General features: G+C 33.6%; 4 protein-coding genes across 5 annotated transcripts in view; 1 reads left to right on the forward strand and 3 right to left on the reverse strand.

Annotated features, from left to right (window-relative positions):
- Positions 1-1,042, reverse strand: part of Best2 (bestrophin family protein) — a 104,956-nt gene extending 103,914 nt beyond the window's left edge. Inside the window, exon 1 of one of the 2 annotated variants that reach the window (XM_076408915.1) lies at positions 810-1,042. Coding sequence is in view for 1 of the 2 variants with exons in the window: in XM_076408914.1 (XP_076265029.1) it covers positions 810-880 (71 nt within the window). In the remaining variant the exon portion in view is untranslated. The remainder of the gene's footprint in view (positions 1-809) is intronic. The other variant, XM_076408914.1, reaches the window with a different exon arrangement.
- Positions 1-20,182, forward strand: part of LOC143199141 (ATP-dependent DNA helicase Pif1-like) — a 346,278-nt gene that overhangs the window by 233,646 nt on the left and 92,450 nt on the right. The window lies entirely within an intron of this gene.
- Positions 10,448-14,404, reverse strand: LOC143199136 (L-lactate dehydrogenase). The gene is made up of 6 exons (XM_076408916.1): positions 14,254-14,404; positions 13,629-13,925; positions 13,414-13,573; positions 13,054-13,356; positions 11,179-11,420; positions 10,448-11,108 (listed from the first exon to the last, which is right to left on the reverse strand). Exons 2-6 carry the CDS (start codon positions 13,857-13,859, stop codon positions 10,944-10,946), a joined length of 1,101 nt encoding a protein of 366 aa, XP_076265031.1. The 5' UTR covers positions 13,860-13,925; positions 14,254-14,404; the 3' UTR covers positions 10,448-10,943.
- LOC143199139 (L-lactate dehydrogenase B chain-like) lies at positions 14,277-19,880 on the reverse strand. The gene is made up of 5 exons (XM_076408921.1): positions 19,728-19,880; positions 19,346-19,505; positions 18,581-18,883; positions 15,820-16,061; positions 14,277-14,479 (listed from the first exon to the last, which is right to left on the reverse strand). The coding sequence occupies exons 1-5, from the start codon at positions 19,848-19,850 to the stop codon at positions 14,312-14,314; spliced, it is 996 nt and encodes a 331-aa protein (XP_076265036.1). The 5' UTR covers positions 19,851-19,880; the 3' UTR covers positions 14,277-14,311.

Raw genomic sequence — 20,182 nt, forward strand, 5'->3', positions numbered from 1 at the left:
ATTAATTATAGATATTTCTAAATAAAAAAGTATTAGATAAAATATTAAGACATTTTTGTTACAGTACTAACTTTATTATACCATAATCTGAATAAAATACTTAAGAAATTGAGTATTAATATGTTTCAACATGTATATTTATCTATGATCAAAGTTTATTTATTATTACAAGCAGTAATATTATTAAACTCGACTGAATCTTATTGTTATTTTGGTAATAATTTCAACAATGTTATAGCATATATTTTATTGCATTATTTAGCCTTTTTCCTCTAACCGAAAGGTTTTTTTTAATAACAGATAACTAATGATTAGTTTTTCGTATTCTAATTCGATTTTCATCATTGGCAAGTCCCTTCTGCTATGCCAAGAATATTAATTTCAACTAAAACGAGTCTTTTGACATCTTATACCTATTTTGTTTATAAACCCTTCTCCCAAGAAATGAATATTTCAGAATATTCTGATATTTTCTGATAGAAAAGTATATTAGCTAGAATATTTTTACCTTCTGAATAAAATATTTAATAAATGGGTCAACGATGGTTATTTAACATATTTTTGTTAATCAAAATGTTATTCATCATCAAATATTTTTAGTAATTGTAAATAGAATTTTATTGAATCCTTTTCTGTCATTTTAGTATTAATTCCAACCTTATCATATCTTCAAATTCAACAAATATGCTGTGTTATTTCTAAAGTCGAGTATATTTTGTTGCATTATTTAGATGTTTCCACGTAAATCTAAATGAATTCCTTGTGTAATTACCCGTACGTCTTATTAATTTACTACAAACGACACTTACATCCCTAAAACCTTCCAAAAACAGCCGAAGGTACTGCCATTGGGCACTCGGCCTCCGTACGACACCGTCATAGTACCTTGGAGGACGGAGCCAACCCTGTTCCGCGCTGCCCAGTTACTACTAGCAGCTCGATACGCTGGTCACAATCACTGAACCGATCCGATTTGTATGCGGACACATTTAAAACCGACGCGTACTCACTCGGCCACCGTTCAACCACTGACTCGATCGCCGATCACCAGGTACTAGAACAGGTGTGTTTGGCGACGACGGGGGAGGCGCGGTGGGGAGCGGCGCTCATTGTGTTCCGCTGGCTCTTTGTTGCGAGAATTGTGGCGTTGGGTGTGTGATAAGATTTTTGCAGGAAACGGTCCGGTTCGTGTCGGTGGGACGAATATTATGACGTGCGCGGGCCTGTTAGAACGGTTTGTTGATTAAAACTATCAACATACCCTCTTTATTCTCTCGGTTCCTCGATGTTATCGTTACAGCTGACTAACACCACCATTTTCTGTCATAATATTATTATAAAATTATCGTATTTACATTATAGATCAAAAATTCGACCACAATGTATTAAATTAATCACGTTTCTCTTATAATCGATTAACAGGACTAATTTAAAAATTATATATTACTAAAACTTATTTTCACATTATTTTCAATACATTTTTTTTTATTAATCTCTTAGAACGTCAACAATCTGCCCGTGGGTAATACATATTATTATATAATTTCCGTTATATAATATAACTATGCTGACATGTAACACTTAAGTAAGTGACCTGCTCTACAACTTATAATCTAAATTCTAGATACTATTCTAACTTATTTTAAAGTCAACCCTAACTTATTCTAAAAACTATTCTAACTTATTCTAGAGATTATTAAATCTCACTCTAGGTGTCTATTAATCAATTCATAGGGTAGTTTGCGTTTAAGCCTATGCACTACACTGTCATCGCGCACATTTAACTGTTTGGCGAGTGCATTGAAATCCACTAATAGTCTTTCAGAGTACTTCGCACTAACACTTCGAATCGCACTCGTTATGAGTTCTAAGGGGATATTGCACTGAATTAGTTTATTGGACACATAATATGGGGCATCGACGGTGACTCATCGCAACACTTTATACTAGAACCTCTGCAGGATATCTATATTAGATTTGCTAGTAGTACCCTACAGTTCAATACTATAGATCCAAATGGGTATAAGTATTGACTTAAACAGCAAAACCTTGTTATATAACGATAATGTAGATTTACACCATATCCGCCAATTCATTTGGTTTAGTTTAATCCCAAGCTGTTTGCGTTTTGTCACAATATGTTTTTCCAAGTCAAACGTCTATTAAAACGCATTCCCAGATATTTAACATTGTCTAATTGTGGAAGTTCCTGATTATTCAATTTTACTGAAGGATATGTTCTTCTACAAAGGGTGAATGTTACATGTGTAGGTTTTGTCTCATTTGCTTTGATACCCTACCTTTTCACCCACAATTCGAGTTTGTTAAGATGAAGTTGGAGGTTTCTTGTGGCTGATATTGGATCCTCGTGTGATGATAAAACCGCTGTATCGTCAGCATATGCTGCAACAGTAATGTTCCTTGAGATCGGTAGGTCAGCTGTATACGGAATATTATTCCAGACCCTCAATGATTTGAGCGACTTTCCTAGTCCTAGGAAAATAATTACGTCTTAGCATGGCATTAAATATGAATGTTATTAATTTAATACATTTTTCTGAGAGCTCTTTTAGGATTTTCCAGTAATTAGGTCAAAACTATGACCTTTTTAGCATTTATTTCTTTAACAATTGTTTGTTTTACTTCCTTAACAGTAAATTTCTCATGTGGCAGATCTATTTGAAACGGAGTGTTAAGAAAGTCAACTATGTTATTATTATCTTATAAGTTAACTATGTTATTATCAAACTATGTTACTATGTACAGATTAAATACTCTTTTTAAGTGTTTAGAGAATACTTTTGATATCCTTGATTTTGTTCGTTATTTATTAGTTCTTTCAGCTCTTTTGTTGCCTTGTCGAATTTTCTCTATCTTCTTTGCAGTGTTCCTTTTTCAGCAACTTTTTGTTTATTTGTAGATGCGATATAATTAAACTTTGGATATGTCGCGCTATTAAGGGTTGCGACTATGCGGCCTCTTGTATAGTTTTTGTTACATTTTTTGCTGCTATTTCTGTATCTCTTTCTGCTTGCATAGATAGATGTAGGGATATTAAACTGTTTTCTCTAAATAAAGGCCTGTTAGTTTTGTATATTAAAGAAATGTATTTACAATCATTAAATTCTATCTATAAAATAAATAATCAAAATAATTGATACAAGGGTCTAAAAATAAAACATCTTATAGTCACATATCTTATTACATTAATCATTAAACACTTTAGCAATATCAATTACGAAGACAAACAATATAATTCCAAATGAGCATTCGGACTCCGCGCCCAACACTCAGCCGTTCATCAGGCCCATCGGTTGGCCGAAAAAATCAATTGTGCTTTTAATTGACGCGAAAGACTTGGAGCGGTCTTCTTGGACCTAAGCAAAGCCTTTAACAAAGTTTAGCACGAAGGCTTAGTGACGAAATGCATCCGATTAGGTCTACCTGATAACCTAACAGCTCTTATCAAATCATTTCTGCCAGGACAATCGTTCCAGGTGAAGATTAAAGATATTTTCCCTAGTCGGAAAACCATCGACGCAGGAGTTCCACAAGCCTCCTCCCTGGCACCCGCTCTATTTAATATTTTTCTTTCAGTTATCCCTAGGAGACCACAAGTTGAGGCAGCTTTTTATGCAGACGACATTGCTTACTTTGATTCTTCAAGAGTAGCATCGCACATCCGAAGAAGACTCCAAAAACAACTCGATAAGACGGTCCAGTGGTTACATTTCTGGAGGTTGCAGGTCAACCCACCGGAAATCCAGGTCATCCTCTTCCACAAGAAGCATTTTGCACCGAGCATTTCGCGTCTTAAAATCGAGAACGCCGAAATCCCATTGTTAGAAGAAGCCACCTATCTCGGTCTTGTCTTCGATCGCAAGCTTAGGTGGAATTCCCACAATCAAAGGTCCCTTCATAAAGGTCAAGGTATTGTTAATTTGCGGTTCATGCTTATCAACCGGGCCAGCAGGCTTCCCTTCTCTATAAAATCTCTCCTGTACAAGATGCTGGTTGGATCAGTCGTTCTATACGGCTCCAGTGTTTATCTAAAATACGTCTTACCTAGCCAGGCAGGACGCCTTCAAGTCTTTCAAAACAAAATTCTCAGGAGAATAATCAACGTCCCCTGGTTCGTGAGGAACAATCAAATTCATAGAGAACCAGACGTTTTATATCCGAGCTCTACTCGAGATATTTCTCCACTCTTCGTCTCTCGGACAATAGATGTATTACCGAGATGGCCGATATTTTAGGTCAATAACTCATTCGGCTCTTCGTGGCCTTATTCTATCACAGCTCACACTTCCCCCTCGTGCTCTAACCCCAAATTGCCTCGATCTTCTTCAGCGAGCGATTAACTCATGTACCGCAAGCTGCATGGTGTGATAACGACGCCACGTCCTTGCCTGGCCCTTGTACGTAACGGCATTACCGGTTACGGGCACCCTCCTTACTAAAAGTAAGAAGTATCAGTTATAGCTGATAGGGTGGGGTTTTGTGAGTAGCCCAGAGGCAGTCTCCACATAACCAGTCCAACTCGCTTATTCCTGCGGGTCTTCCCGACCAGGTATCCGTAACAGGATTACCCTTCCCGTTTCCAGACAAAAAAAAGTTTCAACGATCTGACGGCTATTGCTGGTTACTTAATTCGGACGTTTTTTGTTTTATTGCTATATATATATATATATATATATATATATATATATATATATATATATATATATATATATATATATATATATATATATATATATATATATATATACATATATATATATATATATATATATATATATATATATATATATATATATATATATATTCATAGCGCATATTACACCTAATTAGGTCTAAAAAGTCTTCCTCAATATAAGCTTTAACAGGGCCAAATTTCACGTGTCTAAGTGAAATTCATTTTTTTTTCATTTTCATTCATTTTCTTCAAAAAGTGAGGCAAAATTTTCACTAAGCCGATTAATATATAGATACAGTGAACCGGCAACATTAACAATCTAAAGGCATTCCATATATTTCACACATCATTAAAAAATTATATATATTCTAACTGCTCATATAGTTTCTTATTTGGAAAGCAATGACTCAGACAAGTATACATTTAATAATATGTGGTTAACCGCTATTTATCATCAAAAATTATACAGCCAACAAACAAGCAATTAAGAAGGCATATAAAAATACTAAGAACAACAAAATACTATGAATTATTTCAATTTATTATTAACATAAATATACTGCACCGCGTCCTTATAGTAAATAGTACTGATTGATAATAAAATATATAATTTATTACCTTTTTTTTAAATTTATTTATTGATAATTTATTACTAGTCGTTGCCGACGTTAGTAACAATTTTCGAGTTTTTAGAATTGGGTACTCTTCACTTGGTTCTCTAGAACTTGCATCCTAGTTCAGTATTATCAATGAGTTACAGCACTTCGGTATTAACATGGAAGTAGTCTTCCCTCATGGATTATTGCAAGTCTTAATTTACTCAATGTCAGTTGGAATCCAAAAGACTCAGTGTAAGTAATAGTCTCCATAGCATCTAGGCGCATCCAGAATACTTCTCAAGACATTACTCTGAAGTATTTGCATTATGTCGATATTACCTCTCGCACAACATCCACATAACTGAATTCCATTTATTTATGTAGGTTTTAGTATTTGCTTGTACAACTTATTAGAATTTTAGAATTTATATATTCTTCCAAATACATTCTTTTGTAATTTATACTTATATTTAAAACTACTGAAAGATATCTTAACTAACATTATTATATACCAGCCTAACTCATTTCTGATTAAACCTTAGGATTTATTAATCTAATTTTTGCAACTCTAAATTGCATAATGTCCTGTTTCATCATTGTAACTATTGCTTATCAAGTACACAAATAAGTTTCCATCGTTCCAAAAGAAATATTAAATAAGTTATGCTACAACGTACTAATACTTGACTGTAAACCGTCACATCGTAATATTAGGCATGTATTAAAAACGCAACCTTTAAAAATTACAATTTTACACCGGGATTATGAACCCTTGAATTCACTACTTTTATTTAAAAAAAAACACGACACCCACCGATTGCTTTTAGAAGCACATGTTACTACTAACTTAAATGATATTAATTTACGAGTGATAATATATGTAATTCAAGAGTACAAGTTCTAAACTGAATCCTCAAACCGATCTAAACCATTATGGTTCCTACAAATTAATAGCTATCATTTGAATTCGACATATTTAACATTAACATTTGTAGTTATCACAAATTACTTGATAATCTACACAGAAATGCTTAAATAAAAATATCAATATATATTGCAAAAAAATATCGATATTGTTTTCTCCGATATATCGATATTTTTTTTAAATATCGAAATCAGCTTACCATTTTTATATACACTAATTTGAGAATATATGAAACAACCAGTAATTTTTATACACGTCCAATGCGCATGATATATGTTGATGAATTTTGTTTTAAGGTGATATTTAACTTGTAACTTGTAATATATTTAAAATATATTCATAGTTTCTTACTTTAATTGTCGTCGTATATTATAACGAGAACCATATACCATTTAACCAACAACATAAATTCTCATTTAAAAGTTAAAAAAAAAACAACATGAATTAATTGATAAACATCGTGATATATAAATATTCTTGCAATAAGTAATAAAAATTTCAAACATAATAATTATCAAACCATTTATTAATCCAGCTGGTAGCACAGTGGTCAAGGCGACGGAACAGTCGTATTGTTACTGAGAAGCAGTCACTGGTTCGAGTCCCGTTTAGAGCATAGGTATTTTTAATTCTCGTTTGTCATTGTCAAAATCTACCAACTTCTATCGAGTCTTAGTGAGCCCTTTCAATCGCGTGCTAGGTACTGAGAAGCCAACTTAGAGACGAAACATTGAATGCCTTACTAATTCTTAAATATTATTTTCTCAATATAAATATAAAAAAGTATAAAAAAGTCGTTTTTAATCTTAAACCATATTTAATTATTTTAATTTAGTAAGATAAATCTCAGTGGAATAAAGTGTTTAGAGAAACTTTTACTTACCTTGGACTTGCTTTTTCTAACCTTTTGGACTACCCAGTGTCCAACTGAAAAACAAGATCCAGTCTTGCCCAGCCTGGTTACTGGAGCGACTAAAATGGTTATTCCTTGTCGGATTTTCCACTTCTGCAGTATTTACAATAACAATCACAAACATAAAGCACATCCATGCCCCAGCAAGATTCGAACCCGCGACTATTGCAACAATAGGAGGACCGTCCTGTCGCTTTGACTACTGCGCCAACCTGCTTAATTTTTGTGTTCACAAGAAAGTCAGTTAATAACGTAAAATCGTTAATTCTAAATGGTAGACCATTTGCTTACCAGATGTGTCTAGGGAAATGTAAAAAGAGAAACGGCAATGAAGGATAATTCTTCATCTGTCACACATCATCGGAAGCAACGGCCTATTTGAGCGCCCAAAAGGCCGAATTGATGATCTCTCCTCAATACAACTCTAATTTGACACCAAATAACTCTGCTTCATTTCAGCAATTTAAGAAACTTGCGTGGTTAACGTTTTCGGCGCCTGAATAGTCGTCGATACATTCAAAAACTATGTTTTGGAAATACCTCAACCAAGTGGAAAAAGTTTTAGGAACATTGAGCGCAAAAGCGTATTGATTTTCGTTAATAAATTACTGTATTTTTATTATTAGGTTCAGAATATAAATAGCAACCCTCTTAAAAATAGCCTCATGTCACAGAAAAAAGTAACTATTTTCATTTAAGTTCAATGTATTCAAATCTTCAAGGACCCATTTACTCTATTAAAAAAATGTAAAAAATTTAAATTGAATAGTCCAATTAACAAACAATATTCTCCAAAATCGATGGCATAGCTGTTTCAAAAAATGTCCTCATCAATACTCAATTATACCCTGTATCATTAAGTTGTAATAAATGACCTAATAATATTTTCCTGGTCTGGTACCACAGTACCGCACGACCCGAAATGAAATATGCCGAGACTTCTGTCCGGTTTAGTACGACCAAGTCGGTTAATATGTCAAGGGCGAATTTTTTTCCACACATTAAACATGGAAGATAAAGAGCGACCTTTTCTAGATGCAAATATCGACAAATTTGATACCGAATCCTATTTAAATGAAGGCGATGTTTATTTAACCACGTACCGGTGTAATAATGAGGTTTTATTGCTCGTTAAAAACGCCAATTTTCGCGATAATATCGTCCACTCATATAATTTTTTTCTCCCAAAACGATTCGTCTTTGTTTCATCCAAGGCAATCGTAAAAAAACACATCGATAAGCTTTAAAATGCATTGGGCGTATTAAAATGCTCGTTAGTCTAATCATAATACGAAAAAATATATCCTTCCTTATTAAGTGTTCTAGGGAAAAAATAAGCGAGGCCTTTGAAATTAACAACTATTCACAAGATATTTGCTACGAACAAGATTAAAATAATCATATAGGAATGGATTTAATTAATAGATTATGGGAAATACCGAAGGCGAAATTATAGTACAAATGGATGGAAAAAATGAAAGGATCACTGCATAGAGTCTGATATTGCTGATTTTAATGGTATATACTAGGGATGTTGGCCACTGCAAAAATATCGATATATCGTTTTCGAAATTTTTTAAAAAATATCGATATATCGAAAAAAAAATAAAAATAGTGAAATGTTAGCCTAAAAATAAATATTTTTTCTAAATATTTCAAAGCGTAGTGATATTTTTGATGAACTTTTAAAATTAAGTACCAATTTTAAAGATTTATTAAAAATTATACTTAATTTATTTTAATAAATATCAAAAAATATCGATATTTTATTCAGACTGTATCGATATATCGATATTTTTTCGGCATCTCTGGTGTATGCCTTAGAATTAATAGGTACAACCGCATTTGAAAATAATTTTAAAGTATTTTGAAGATATTTGAAGAATGTTAGAAAACAGTGCTGCCACGTTCGTAACTAAATCATACTCGAATAAAACTCTTAATAATTCACCAAAAGCATTCAGCGAGGAATTCACCACTGGTTACATATTGGACCAAGAACTTTGAACCCATTCAAAACAAAAACAAAAATTACCTATTTGGATCTTTTATGGAACAGAATAATAGAGGCCCAAAAAATGTATGTCATCATCTAGTAGTTCCTAGTTAAACTCGAAATATGAAAGAACGATTATGAAACGTCTCAGAATGACTGATACATCATTATTTCAAGTATGGCTGAGAATTCGAATAGTGAACATTTTAACATAATTAGTAAATTTGTGGTATGTTTTATGACATGGGCCATTATAAAATGCCGAACATCTACTTCAACAGCACCTGAGGGATACAAAAATACGATTCAAGAATTTTACAAACCGATATGGTAAAAATACGGCGGTTTTTTCACAAAAAAGTAGAAAAAGACGCTAATAAAATAGCTTAAAATAATTTCAAACAAATAAGATAACTAAAAATATTATTATTAACTGAAACATATTATTAGTACATGTCAGATCTCTGATCAGCACTTTTCTTCTCAGCGAGCATTATTTTGAGATCTGAGAACAAGAAATAGTCGCTGGGGCAGATTATTGCGTTTTCCCAGGCTTTGGAGCAGATTCATCGTGTGCAGTCCACTCGAATGACTCTCAATGGGACTTCGGAGTGAAATGATGGAGCCATGTTTCATCCATTGTCACATATCGACGCAAAAACTCGGGTTTATTATGCTTCATCATCTTCAAACACTGCTCCGATGTACACGTTCAGTTTATTTAGTGTCTACTACTTCATTTAGTTTCAATTTACTTTCAATTCAAAATCATTTTGTGATTTTTTTAAATGTTTTCGTCGGTAGCAACCTCTTTTGGGCGTCCACTTCTTCGTCACCGTCTTCGGTGCCCATTTCACCACTTCTAAACTTAGCATACCAATCCTTGATGGTTGATTTTCCTGGGGGCAGTCTCCGGAAATTCGACATCAAGCCAAGTTTTTGCTTCAACGGTATTTTTCCCTTCAAAAAGCAATATTTTATTAACACGCGAAATTCCTTTTTATCCATTTTTTTTTTCACAATAACAAAAGTTGCTTCACTCAAAATGCTATAATTCACAAACTAATGATCCGACAGCTGTCAAATTTATACACGCATCTTTTGAGGATTAGGGCTAACTAAAAGCATATGGATTTAATCTAGTGGCGCCATCTATGCGTCAGGCCGGGGACATTTCAATTGAATATATCTGATTCTAATATATTTTCTTATACGGAACTAATAACTAATAATTAACTTCTAATGATACTTAAAATGTATTAAAAACTAAAAAAACGAATAGTGATCATACAAATTAATAAACAAATAAAAGTGAGAATTGGAACCAGATATGCAATGTAATTAAAATTATTATATAACTACAATTAATTTATTGTTGATTCTATAAAATAAAACTATTTGTTGTAATTACACGAACCAGTACAATTTGTTTATTTCTATTTAAAATATTATTAATTTAAAATAAATATTCGTATTTATCGGCAGTATTCCAACACAATATGGCGCAATATAACTTTTTAATATTTACTTAGAATTTTTCTTAATATTACATCTTTTTTAATACACATTTCACTGTTATAAATTAATTTGGAGGTTGTACATTTTGCAAATGTAATATCTAAATAAAACGTAAAGACCATTTCAAGGCTCTTTGCGAAATTGAAAGTGGAGAAGCATTGCAAAGGCAAGTGATCAGTAAAACCAGCGCCTTCGCCATATTTAGAAAAATATATTTATCACAACTAATACTCTAAATTTAATGATATAAAAATAAATAAATACTGCCTGGTATTGAGTTCCAAAGTCTTTCTTGTTTACAGTTTCACGCCGGCTGCTATCTCCATCATTCTGGCGGCCGAGAACTTCAGGTAACACCGTTCTTCTTCCGACAACGTCAACTCCACTATATCGGTAACTCCATTTCGACCAACGGTACAAGGTAGCGAGAGAAACACTTCATTTTCAATACCACAGACTCCCTAAAATTTATTTTTAATTAAAACCGAAAGTACATTCTTGCTCGACAAGAAACTCATTCTAGCAACACACCTTGATACAAGTTGATACGGGCATCACTTTATTCGAGTTTCTTAGAATGCTCTTCACAATAGAGGCAGTGCTTAATCCGATGGCCCAGTTGGTAAATCCCTTCAGTTTAATGACCTCGTAAGCGCTCTGGATGACCTGTTTATGGATATTTTTCCAATTTTCTGGATCACTGTCGCTGCCGATCTTAGGGTTAATATCTTTCAAGCGTACTCCAGCAACATTCACCCCGGACCACACGGCAACTTATAATAACCACCGTTTTTAATAATAAATTCATCATTTCATGATTAAATATATAATAACTCATTGTGAATTAATTTTAAGGGATTGATAGTGATTGATGATATATTTTTTGTGTGAATATTGTTTTAAGGTTGCTGACTTCAGCATTCTAGTACCAACAACATTTTGTTAAACGAAAAACTTTAAAAATCATGAATTAAAAGTTATAACCAAATGAAATCCATCTCGTGTTATTTATGGAACTGTTGGAAGCTGTTTTCTAAGCTACTAGTGAGTTTCAAAGGTTTTGCTTGGTTTAAACACAACCTATTAGAATATCAAATATAGAATAACAATAGAATATCTGTAGGTAAGAGCATCAAACTGTATATCATGTGGTAGCAGCTAGAACCTTCGAAACAATCTGTTTACTTACTGTTGCTCAAGCAACATGTAATAAGTCCTTTTATAATAGTCAATTATCCTTATCTGTAGTAACGTAGTTTCTTAAAAACAGATTTGAGCATTAGGGGTCCTTGGACTAATGAGATCGAGCACAGTGAATATCCTCGAGTTAAGTATTGAGAAACAAACGATTATTATACAATATCAAGATGATATATCAGCAAAAAAATGCTTCATCATTCTTCATTCTTATCTGCTCTGTATTGCTGATATTTCAACAACAAAAGAAACAGTAATTGGACGATTTGCCGACGACATAGTTATCAAAAGATGTATCTCTGTCCAAGACTGTACAAAAAGTACAAGTAGCGGCCAACATGATCTACAAATGGAGTAAAAACAGGAAAATACAGCTTAATAGCTCCAAATATATCAGAATCAACTAAATACCTCGGAATACATCTCGATGGTAGGTTAAATTGGAAACATCATGTTAGACAAAAGCAGAAAAGATTAGACTCAATGTCAAGCAACTGTACTGGTTAGTCGGAAGATACTCTCAACTTGACCAAAATCGAAAGAGATTGGTTTATCAGTCAAACATAAAGCCAATTTGTAACTGTGATGTGCAAATATGGGGTTGCACTAAAACAACAAACCAACTAATAATCTAAAATGCGCCAAAAATAAAGTTTTACTATTAATTACCAATGCTTATCGCTACGTAACCAACGAAAAGCTGTACGATGACTTCGAAACCAAATGGATATACGAAGTGAAGAAACACGCAGGAAATCAGAAGATTGAAGCGAACCAAACCACACGTACTTACACTAGACAAGTGTACTTAACTGTAGCTTAAGTAGTTTAGTTTTATTTTAATTTGGGAAATACCTAGTAATGTATTAATCCCGTACTCACCTTGCTTGTGTATTAATACAAATACAATAGAACAGAAGTGATAAATTAATTTGTAAATTAAGATTGTACAAGCATATCTAATGTAAGATGTAATTAATAAAAAATGTAATTATAATATTGGAATTATTTGATTCTTTGTCATATATTGGAAAGAAATATTATCAGATTATACCAACAGCTAAGTACACTACTTCTGATCCTGTCCATTTTATTCCATTTCCATTTTATTAGAAAATATTCCGTCAACAAATGTTACTCACGTAACTTCATGTTTTCCAAAAAAATCCATTAAAATTAATTCACAGTCCTTATAGAAAAAAATTATACCACTTGAGTCTCCATGTTCACCAATGATCCAGGCATGAACACTATCCGGCGAAACGCCAAGCTTCTCGCTAATGAAAAATCGAAATCTGGACGAATCCAACGTTGTTCCGGACGCCATCACTTTGTTCTTGGGCAAGCCGCTGATTTTCCAGGTGACCCAAGCCATAATATCACAGGGATTGGTCACGACAATCAGTATGGTGTCCGGAGAATACTTCACCAAATTCGGAACGATATTTTTCAGCACATCGGCATTCCTTTGAACCAGGTCCAACCGACTCTCTCCTTCTTTTTGGCGTACACCTGGACAAAATCATTTCAGATACTGCGTTCCATGTTGTATTATAGTAAATGTTTTACCTGCAGTTATAATGCAGACTTTTGAGTTGGCGGTTACAGCATAATCGGCACCTGCGCTGATCCTGGCGCTCAAAAACAAGCACCCGTGCTGAAGATCCAACTTTTCACCTGTAAGTTTGTTCTCGTTCATATCAATCAAAGCTACATCACTAGATATACCCTGCAAATGATAATATTGACTTGACGCTATCGGGAAACATCGCGAGAAAACTTACCTGGGCCAGAATACTGAAAGCACACGCCATTCCTACATCTCCCGTACCAACAACGGTGACCTTATCGATGGCGGCGTCACAATGGTCGGCAACAACGTGCATCAAAGTATCTTTGGTACTCATTTTAAAACAACCTTCTATGGAAAAGCTGCGGAAATTTCTGTACGGTTTTTTTGTCTGTAGAACAAATCTGAAGTTGTTCAGTCTCAAAGTCTTTCGTAGAAATGACATTTCTTGATAGACAGCGTTTATTGATATCTACCGTGCTGGTAGCTAATATACGTTGCCTTTTAGTACCTGAATTCAAAGTATAATTCACATTTCGCAATAATGATATATTCTAATGATGATTATAAGATTCCAAGAATTATTTAAAATAAATTATTAGTTTCAGTAATGTTGCACAACTATGTTTATGGTCGCCGTTTCACATTCAAATTTATTACTCTGGCGGGATAACCGAAATATAACCACGTTAGAAACAGAAATAGAAAATACATGAAAGTTTAATCACAATGAAATATATTAGTGTTTTAATTGCATTATATAAGTTACACCATCTTTTGTAAATTCTCCAAATTCAGCGTCCTAATAAAAAAATAGATAATCTATAAATAGAACTTACACAACATATAAACAAACACAATATTAAATAATATCACATTATATTAACTAGACATATTTCAGGTTAATGAAACACCATCGATCACTTCCTTTAATTTGTCTGCGGATGTTTTTAACAACCGTCGCTCTTCGTCAGCTAGCTTAACTTCAATGACTTGAGTCACACCATTGCGCCCCAAACAACAAGGTAATGACAGAAATACCTCTTGATCAATGCCGCACATACCCTATAACAAACCAAGATAACATGAAAAATGCTTACTGTAATAGCGGTTGAATTAGTCAATGGAAAATATTTAAATTTAGTTAATCATGCAGTTTTAACAAGAATTTTACATAACTTATTATTATACTGGATATTCCAATTAATCCCAATAGCAAACACTATCATAACTTATTCAATCATTATTATAAAAATCGCTTTATCAACAAACGTCATGTATTTTGTACTTCTATGTATTTAGATCAATAAATGTTAATCAAAATATTAACTTTATGACAAGGGTGTCGAAAAAACGATATTGGTTTAGCAAAAATCTGTCTATTACTTGTTATTGCTCGTCTTTTTTGAAAAAATTTTGTTTACTCTTAGTAGTTCCACAATCTGCCCAATAGGTAATAAGTATTTCTTTTATGTTTATATTATATATATACATGGCATGTAGAAAATTATTTCATTAAGTGATCTCCTCTATAAAATACTATCTTAATTAAGACTAATTATCTTATTCTGATATCTATATATGTCCAATAATCAGGTCATATGGTGTTAAACATTTTAGTATAAGCACTTCACTATTACTTCGTATATCTAGCTGATTAGCGAGTGCATTGAGATGCACTGACACTCTCTTAAGGTACTTCATACAAACACGTTGAATTACACTCGTTATAAGATCTAGAGGAATATCGCGTTTTATCACTTTATTTGAAACATAATATTCATGTTCTGAATGGCATATTTAGATAATTCGTATGGCAGCTCTTTATCCCTGTTTGGCTGTATCATGTAAATATCGAGGAAATAGTGATTCATTAACTATTATTCTGTCTGAAAATCCTTTGAGAGTTTCAGTCGGTTTGCCAATTGCCTTAGAACGTTTTTGATCCTCCAGGTCATTCTTTGTTCTTAACATCAATATATCTACTTTTGGATCGTTGAAGATAAAAGCACATTTCCAAGCAGCAATACCGTATGTTTCTAAAAATGTTTGTCTCAGTAGCGAATGTCGAATGAACTGCATTTTGAATACTCTATGATAAACGTCTGTATACACCAAGTGACTCAATGATACTGAATGAAAAACTGTTATTTTATGTGGAGAGATAGCAAAACCATCCAATTCAACAGATAATTTAAGCTATTGCTATATATATTTTCACCAATAGATATCGCTCGTCAAAATACATGCAAGCACCACATAGCATAATTGGTTCAGATACAAGTATTATATTACTACGACTGAATCAAAATTACTTTTTCTCCAAAGTTATATTTGCGTAACACGTCTAACTGGAAGTTATTTTGTTTAATCCAATACTTCAAGAGACTAAAACTACGAATTACCTTTGCAAGTGTAGACACAGGATAAACCTTATTGTCGTTCTTTAGGATACTCTTCACCAAACCAGCCACGCTCAACCCGATTGCCCAATTAGTGAAGCCTTTCAGGGTTCGAACTGTGTACCCGCTCTTGATGACGTTCTGAAAAAGATCTAGCCAGTTTTCTGGATCGTTCTCTGTAGCGATTTTGGGATTTCGATCTCTCAGCCTTGCTCCTCCAACGTTGATAGTTGACCATAATGGAACTGTATACATATAATGGATATATAGAGTCGCAGTCGCATATAAATTGAACCAATGACAAATATAAACAGAACGTTGTGTTTCTTAGCTAATTTATATTTACTTAAAATGTATTTAACAACTATATTTATTTGTTAACATGTTATATTAAATTAAAAACTAATCTATAATATATTATATAATAATTAAAATTTATGACGTCAGCATATCATGTTGCCGCGTCAAATTTAACTTTTGATTTATAACGTTTGTCGGTTTATAAACACTCTTAACATTATATTTTATAGACTGATTCTGTTGCATATTCCGATGCATCAGAGAGTATTTTTTAAATATTATCTCTTTTTGGTTAGGTTAAAATGAGAAGTAAAAATTCGTTCCAAGTTTAAAATGAATTTTACATTTTACTGACAAATTAACAATATCTTCGATGTCATTTATGACATTCATTGGCTGTTTTATTGGACGGACTATATATAAAAAAAGATCGTGAAGTATGTCTTTGTCATGAAATTTTGCACCCAATTATTTCAAAACATGATCCACTAACTAGGAACAGTTACCAAGAGGTTATTGATTACCAATTTGGTAGTAATTCGCGAACAACATACCTATTGCATTTAAAAAGCTACCAAAAAACTGGTGCATACCACCTTAGACTCCTAAGACCTCTTGTAGATTACAGAAATTAAACAACTCATAAAATTCTTTTGTAATTTCTAAAACAATCCAAATGTTGCTCTGTTGCCTTGTTAAGGAATTTGATGGAACAATAGCCTTCCCATCCTCACACCATTTCTCACCTTCTTGAACCTTATATGAACCTTATGAACACCTTCATAACGAGTCTAAACTAAGAAATATACCTCCTTCTAGAGCTGGAATAGCGAATGGCAATCTCTAACTCTTCAAATACCATCATATACCATTCCCTGATGGGCGCAAGTTTTTCTACAGAGGGTGAATGTCACATAGTAGATTTTGTCTAAATTGCTTTGACTCGCCATGTTTTCAACCACAATTCGACTTTGTTAAGATAAAGTTGGAGGTTTCTTGTGGCTGATATTAGATCCTCGTGTGACGATAAAACCGCTGTTTTTGTTAATTTTTCTTATAATAGATTCGTGTATAATTTAATAGTTCAAAAGTATGCCAAAACTAAATATATTAGTTTACTAAAATAAGTGTATGTTATACCGATCACAACGACATGATTTAAAATTATTTGAATATATTTGCTTTAAACGAATTTAGTTTTTCCCTAACCCATTTTTCAGTGATTCAATTCATATGCGATACTGCCTTCGATTAACAGGTCAATTGAAAAGTCCCCAGCCTACCATAGTAAAACACATTTTTTGGCAAATGATTTTTTATTCAACATAATTCCCTTCAAGGGTGATATACATATTATAGCGACCCTCCAACTTTTCGATAAGACTTTTGTAGTACGATTTGTCCTTTGCTTCAAAGTAGGCCTCAGTTTCGTCGATCACTTCTTCATTCGATGAAAATTTCTTCCCAGCCAGCATTCTTTTGAGATCTGAGAATAGGAAAAAATCGCTGGGGGCCAGATCTGGAGAATACGGTGGATGAGGAAGCAATTCATGGATTTTTACCATCATTTTTACTGGCTTGTGACACGATACATTGTCTTGGTGAAGCAGCACTTTCTTTTTCTTCAATTGTGGCCATTTTCGGAGATTTCGTCCTTCAAACAATCCAATAACGCTATGTTGATGGTGCTTCCTTTTTCAGGGTAGTCAATGAAAATTATTCCATACGCACCCCAAAATACAGACGCCATAACCTTGCCAGCCGACTGTTGCGTTTTCCCACGCTTTGGAGCGGGTTCATCGTGTGCAGTCCACTTGGATGACTGTCGATTGAACTTTGAAGTAAAATGATGGAGCCATCGTTTTCGCCATCGATTGCCGAAAACTCGGGTTTATTACGCTCGGTCATCTTCAAACACTACTCCGAATCATCAACATAATGATATGATGAACACGTTCAGTTGATATCTTTAGAGGGTCTACTACTTCATTCAATTTCAATTTACGGTCATTCAAAATTATTTTGTGATTTTTTTTGTTTTCGTCGGCAACAACCTGTTTTGGGAGCCCACTGCGTTCACCGTCTTCGGTGTTCCTTTCACCACGTCTAAACTTAGCATATCAATCCTTGATGGTTGATTTTCCTGGGATAGTATCCGGAAACTCGGTATCAAGCCAAGTGTTTGCTTCAACTTTATTTTTTCCCTTCAAAAACCAATATTTTATCAACACGCGAAACTCTTTTTAATTCATTTTTTTTTTCGCAATAACAAAAGTTGCTTCACTCAAAATGGTATAATTCACAAACTAATGATCCGACAACCGTCAAATTTATAAGCGCATCTTTTAAGGGTTAGGGCTAACTAAAAAACATATGGATTTAATTCTAGTAGCGCCATCTATTGTCAGACCGTGAACTTTTCAATTGACCTATTATGCATGGAAAGCTCAATATATAACATTACCGCACGATTCGCCGTGTTCTGCTATTATATTAGCATGCACTGAACCAGGATTGACACCCAATTTCTCGGATATAAGGAATCTGAATCTGGCGGAATCCAAAGTGGTGCCGCTACCTATGATTCTGCCGGCTGGGAAACCGCTAAGCTTCCAAGTCACCCAGGCCAGTATATCGCACGGATTGGTGATGATTATTATAACGCAATCCGGACAATATTTGACAATATTGGGAACAATGACTTTAAGAACATCAGTGTTACGCTGGACTAGTTCAAGCCTCGTCTCTTTATCTTTTTGTCTCACACCTATATATTAAAATATTATCTCAGTCAAAAACAGGATCACAAGTAATGCAAGGGCAACTGGAAAAGTCAGTGACTGTTTGAGTTTCCAGCGCAGTATCATTAAAATCACTACGGCCCCCAATTGGTATATATTAATAGAGTACTGTGGCATTTTGAACAAGCTGCGTTATTTAGTATGTATTTGACAGCCATTTAGAGTATTATTTTTAACGCAAATATCAAAAACAAAATCACCAAAGCCAAGAAGCGGCGTGGAGACCCTGTGCCATCAAATTCAATGGTTAGAAAGTGGTTTACTGAGGTCCGTTGTGGTCATTTATTGGGCAAGTGATGTTTAAACGTTCAAAGTGACATTCGGGTCACCTAGAAGATCCAGCCAAAAAGTCACTGACTTACCAAACCGGCCTCGTATATTTGTAACATTTCTCATTCCTTTGAAGATTACGATGTTAATTTATTTACCAGCAGTGATAACGCAAACTTTCGACCCAGCGGTAACTGCATAATCTACACTCGCCGAAACTTTAGCGTTAAGAAACATTATACCTTGTTGGATATCTTTCAGCTGTCCCATTAACCTATCTTCTACCATATCCACCAAGGCTACTTCACTAGCAATACCCTAAAATGTTAATTTTAATGTTATTTTTCATTCATAGAAATTAAATATGAATATCCTATTTAGACAACACAACATTCGAAGAATCGTACAATCCTTTAATCCGGTGGTAAGTAAAAATTGAGAACGATAAAATCTGGAGAGACGAGATATAGATATTGGTATTATAATCCACGACCTTGCCTTTTTATTATGACTAAACATGATTTAAAATATTTCCAATACCTGACACAATATACTCATAGCAGTAGCCATACCAACTTCTCCAGCTCCAACTACCGTTACTTTATCTATGTTAATGTCATTTTTCTCCCCAACAGATTTTAAAACAGCATCAATCGTACTCATATTCGAAATATAAACGTAAATATAAGTGTAGAAAATATTGTCAATTTTGACATTGACAACTTATATCTAATCTATTCAACAACCATATATTTAGGATGGAAATAAGCATTTGCTCATGTCTATGTCGTCATAGAAAATCATGTAGTTAACTTAGATTTAGTCTCCCCTTTTTTAGCACATGCCCTTCCATTACGAACATACTCTGCATTGTTTGGAATTCGTTGATAGTAATTTAACTTAAAATATAAGCTTAATTAAAACAATATCATCGGAAATTTATAATTATAATGCCATTTTAGTACAAAATTTTAACAGAAATTTTCAAGTATACA

The sequence above is a fragment of the Rhynchophorus ferrugineus genome, unplaced genomic scaffold, assembly GCF_030347505.1.
Source record: "Rhynchophorus ferrugineus isolate W39M unplaced genomic scaffold, kcgeb_rfMv2 rfM6, whole genome shotgun sequence".
Lineage (NCBI taxonomy): Eukaryota > Metazoa > Arthropoda > Insecta > Coleoptera > Curculionidae > Rhynchophorus > Rhynchophorus ferrugineus.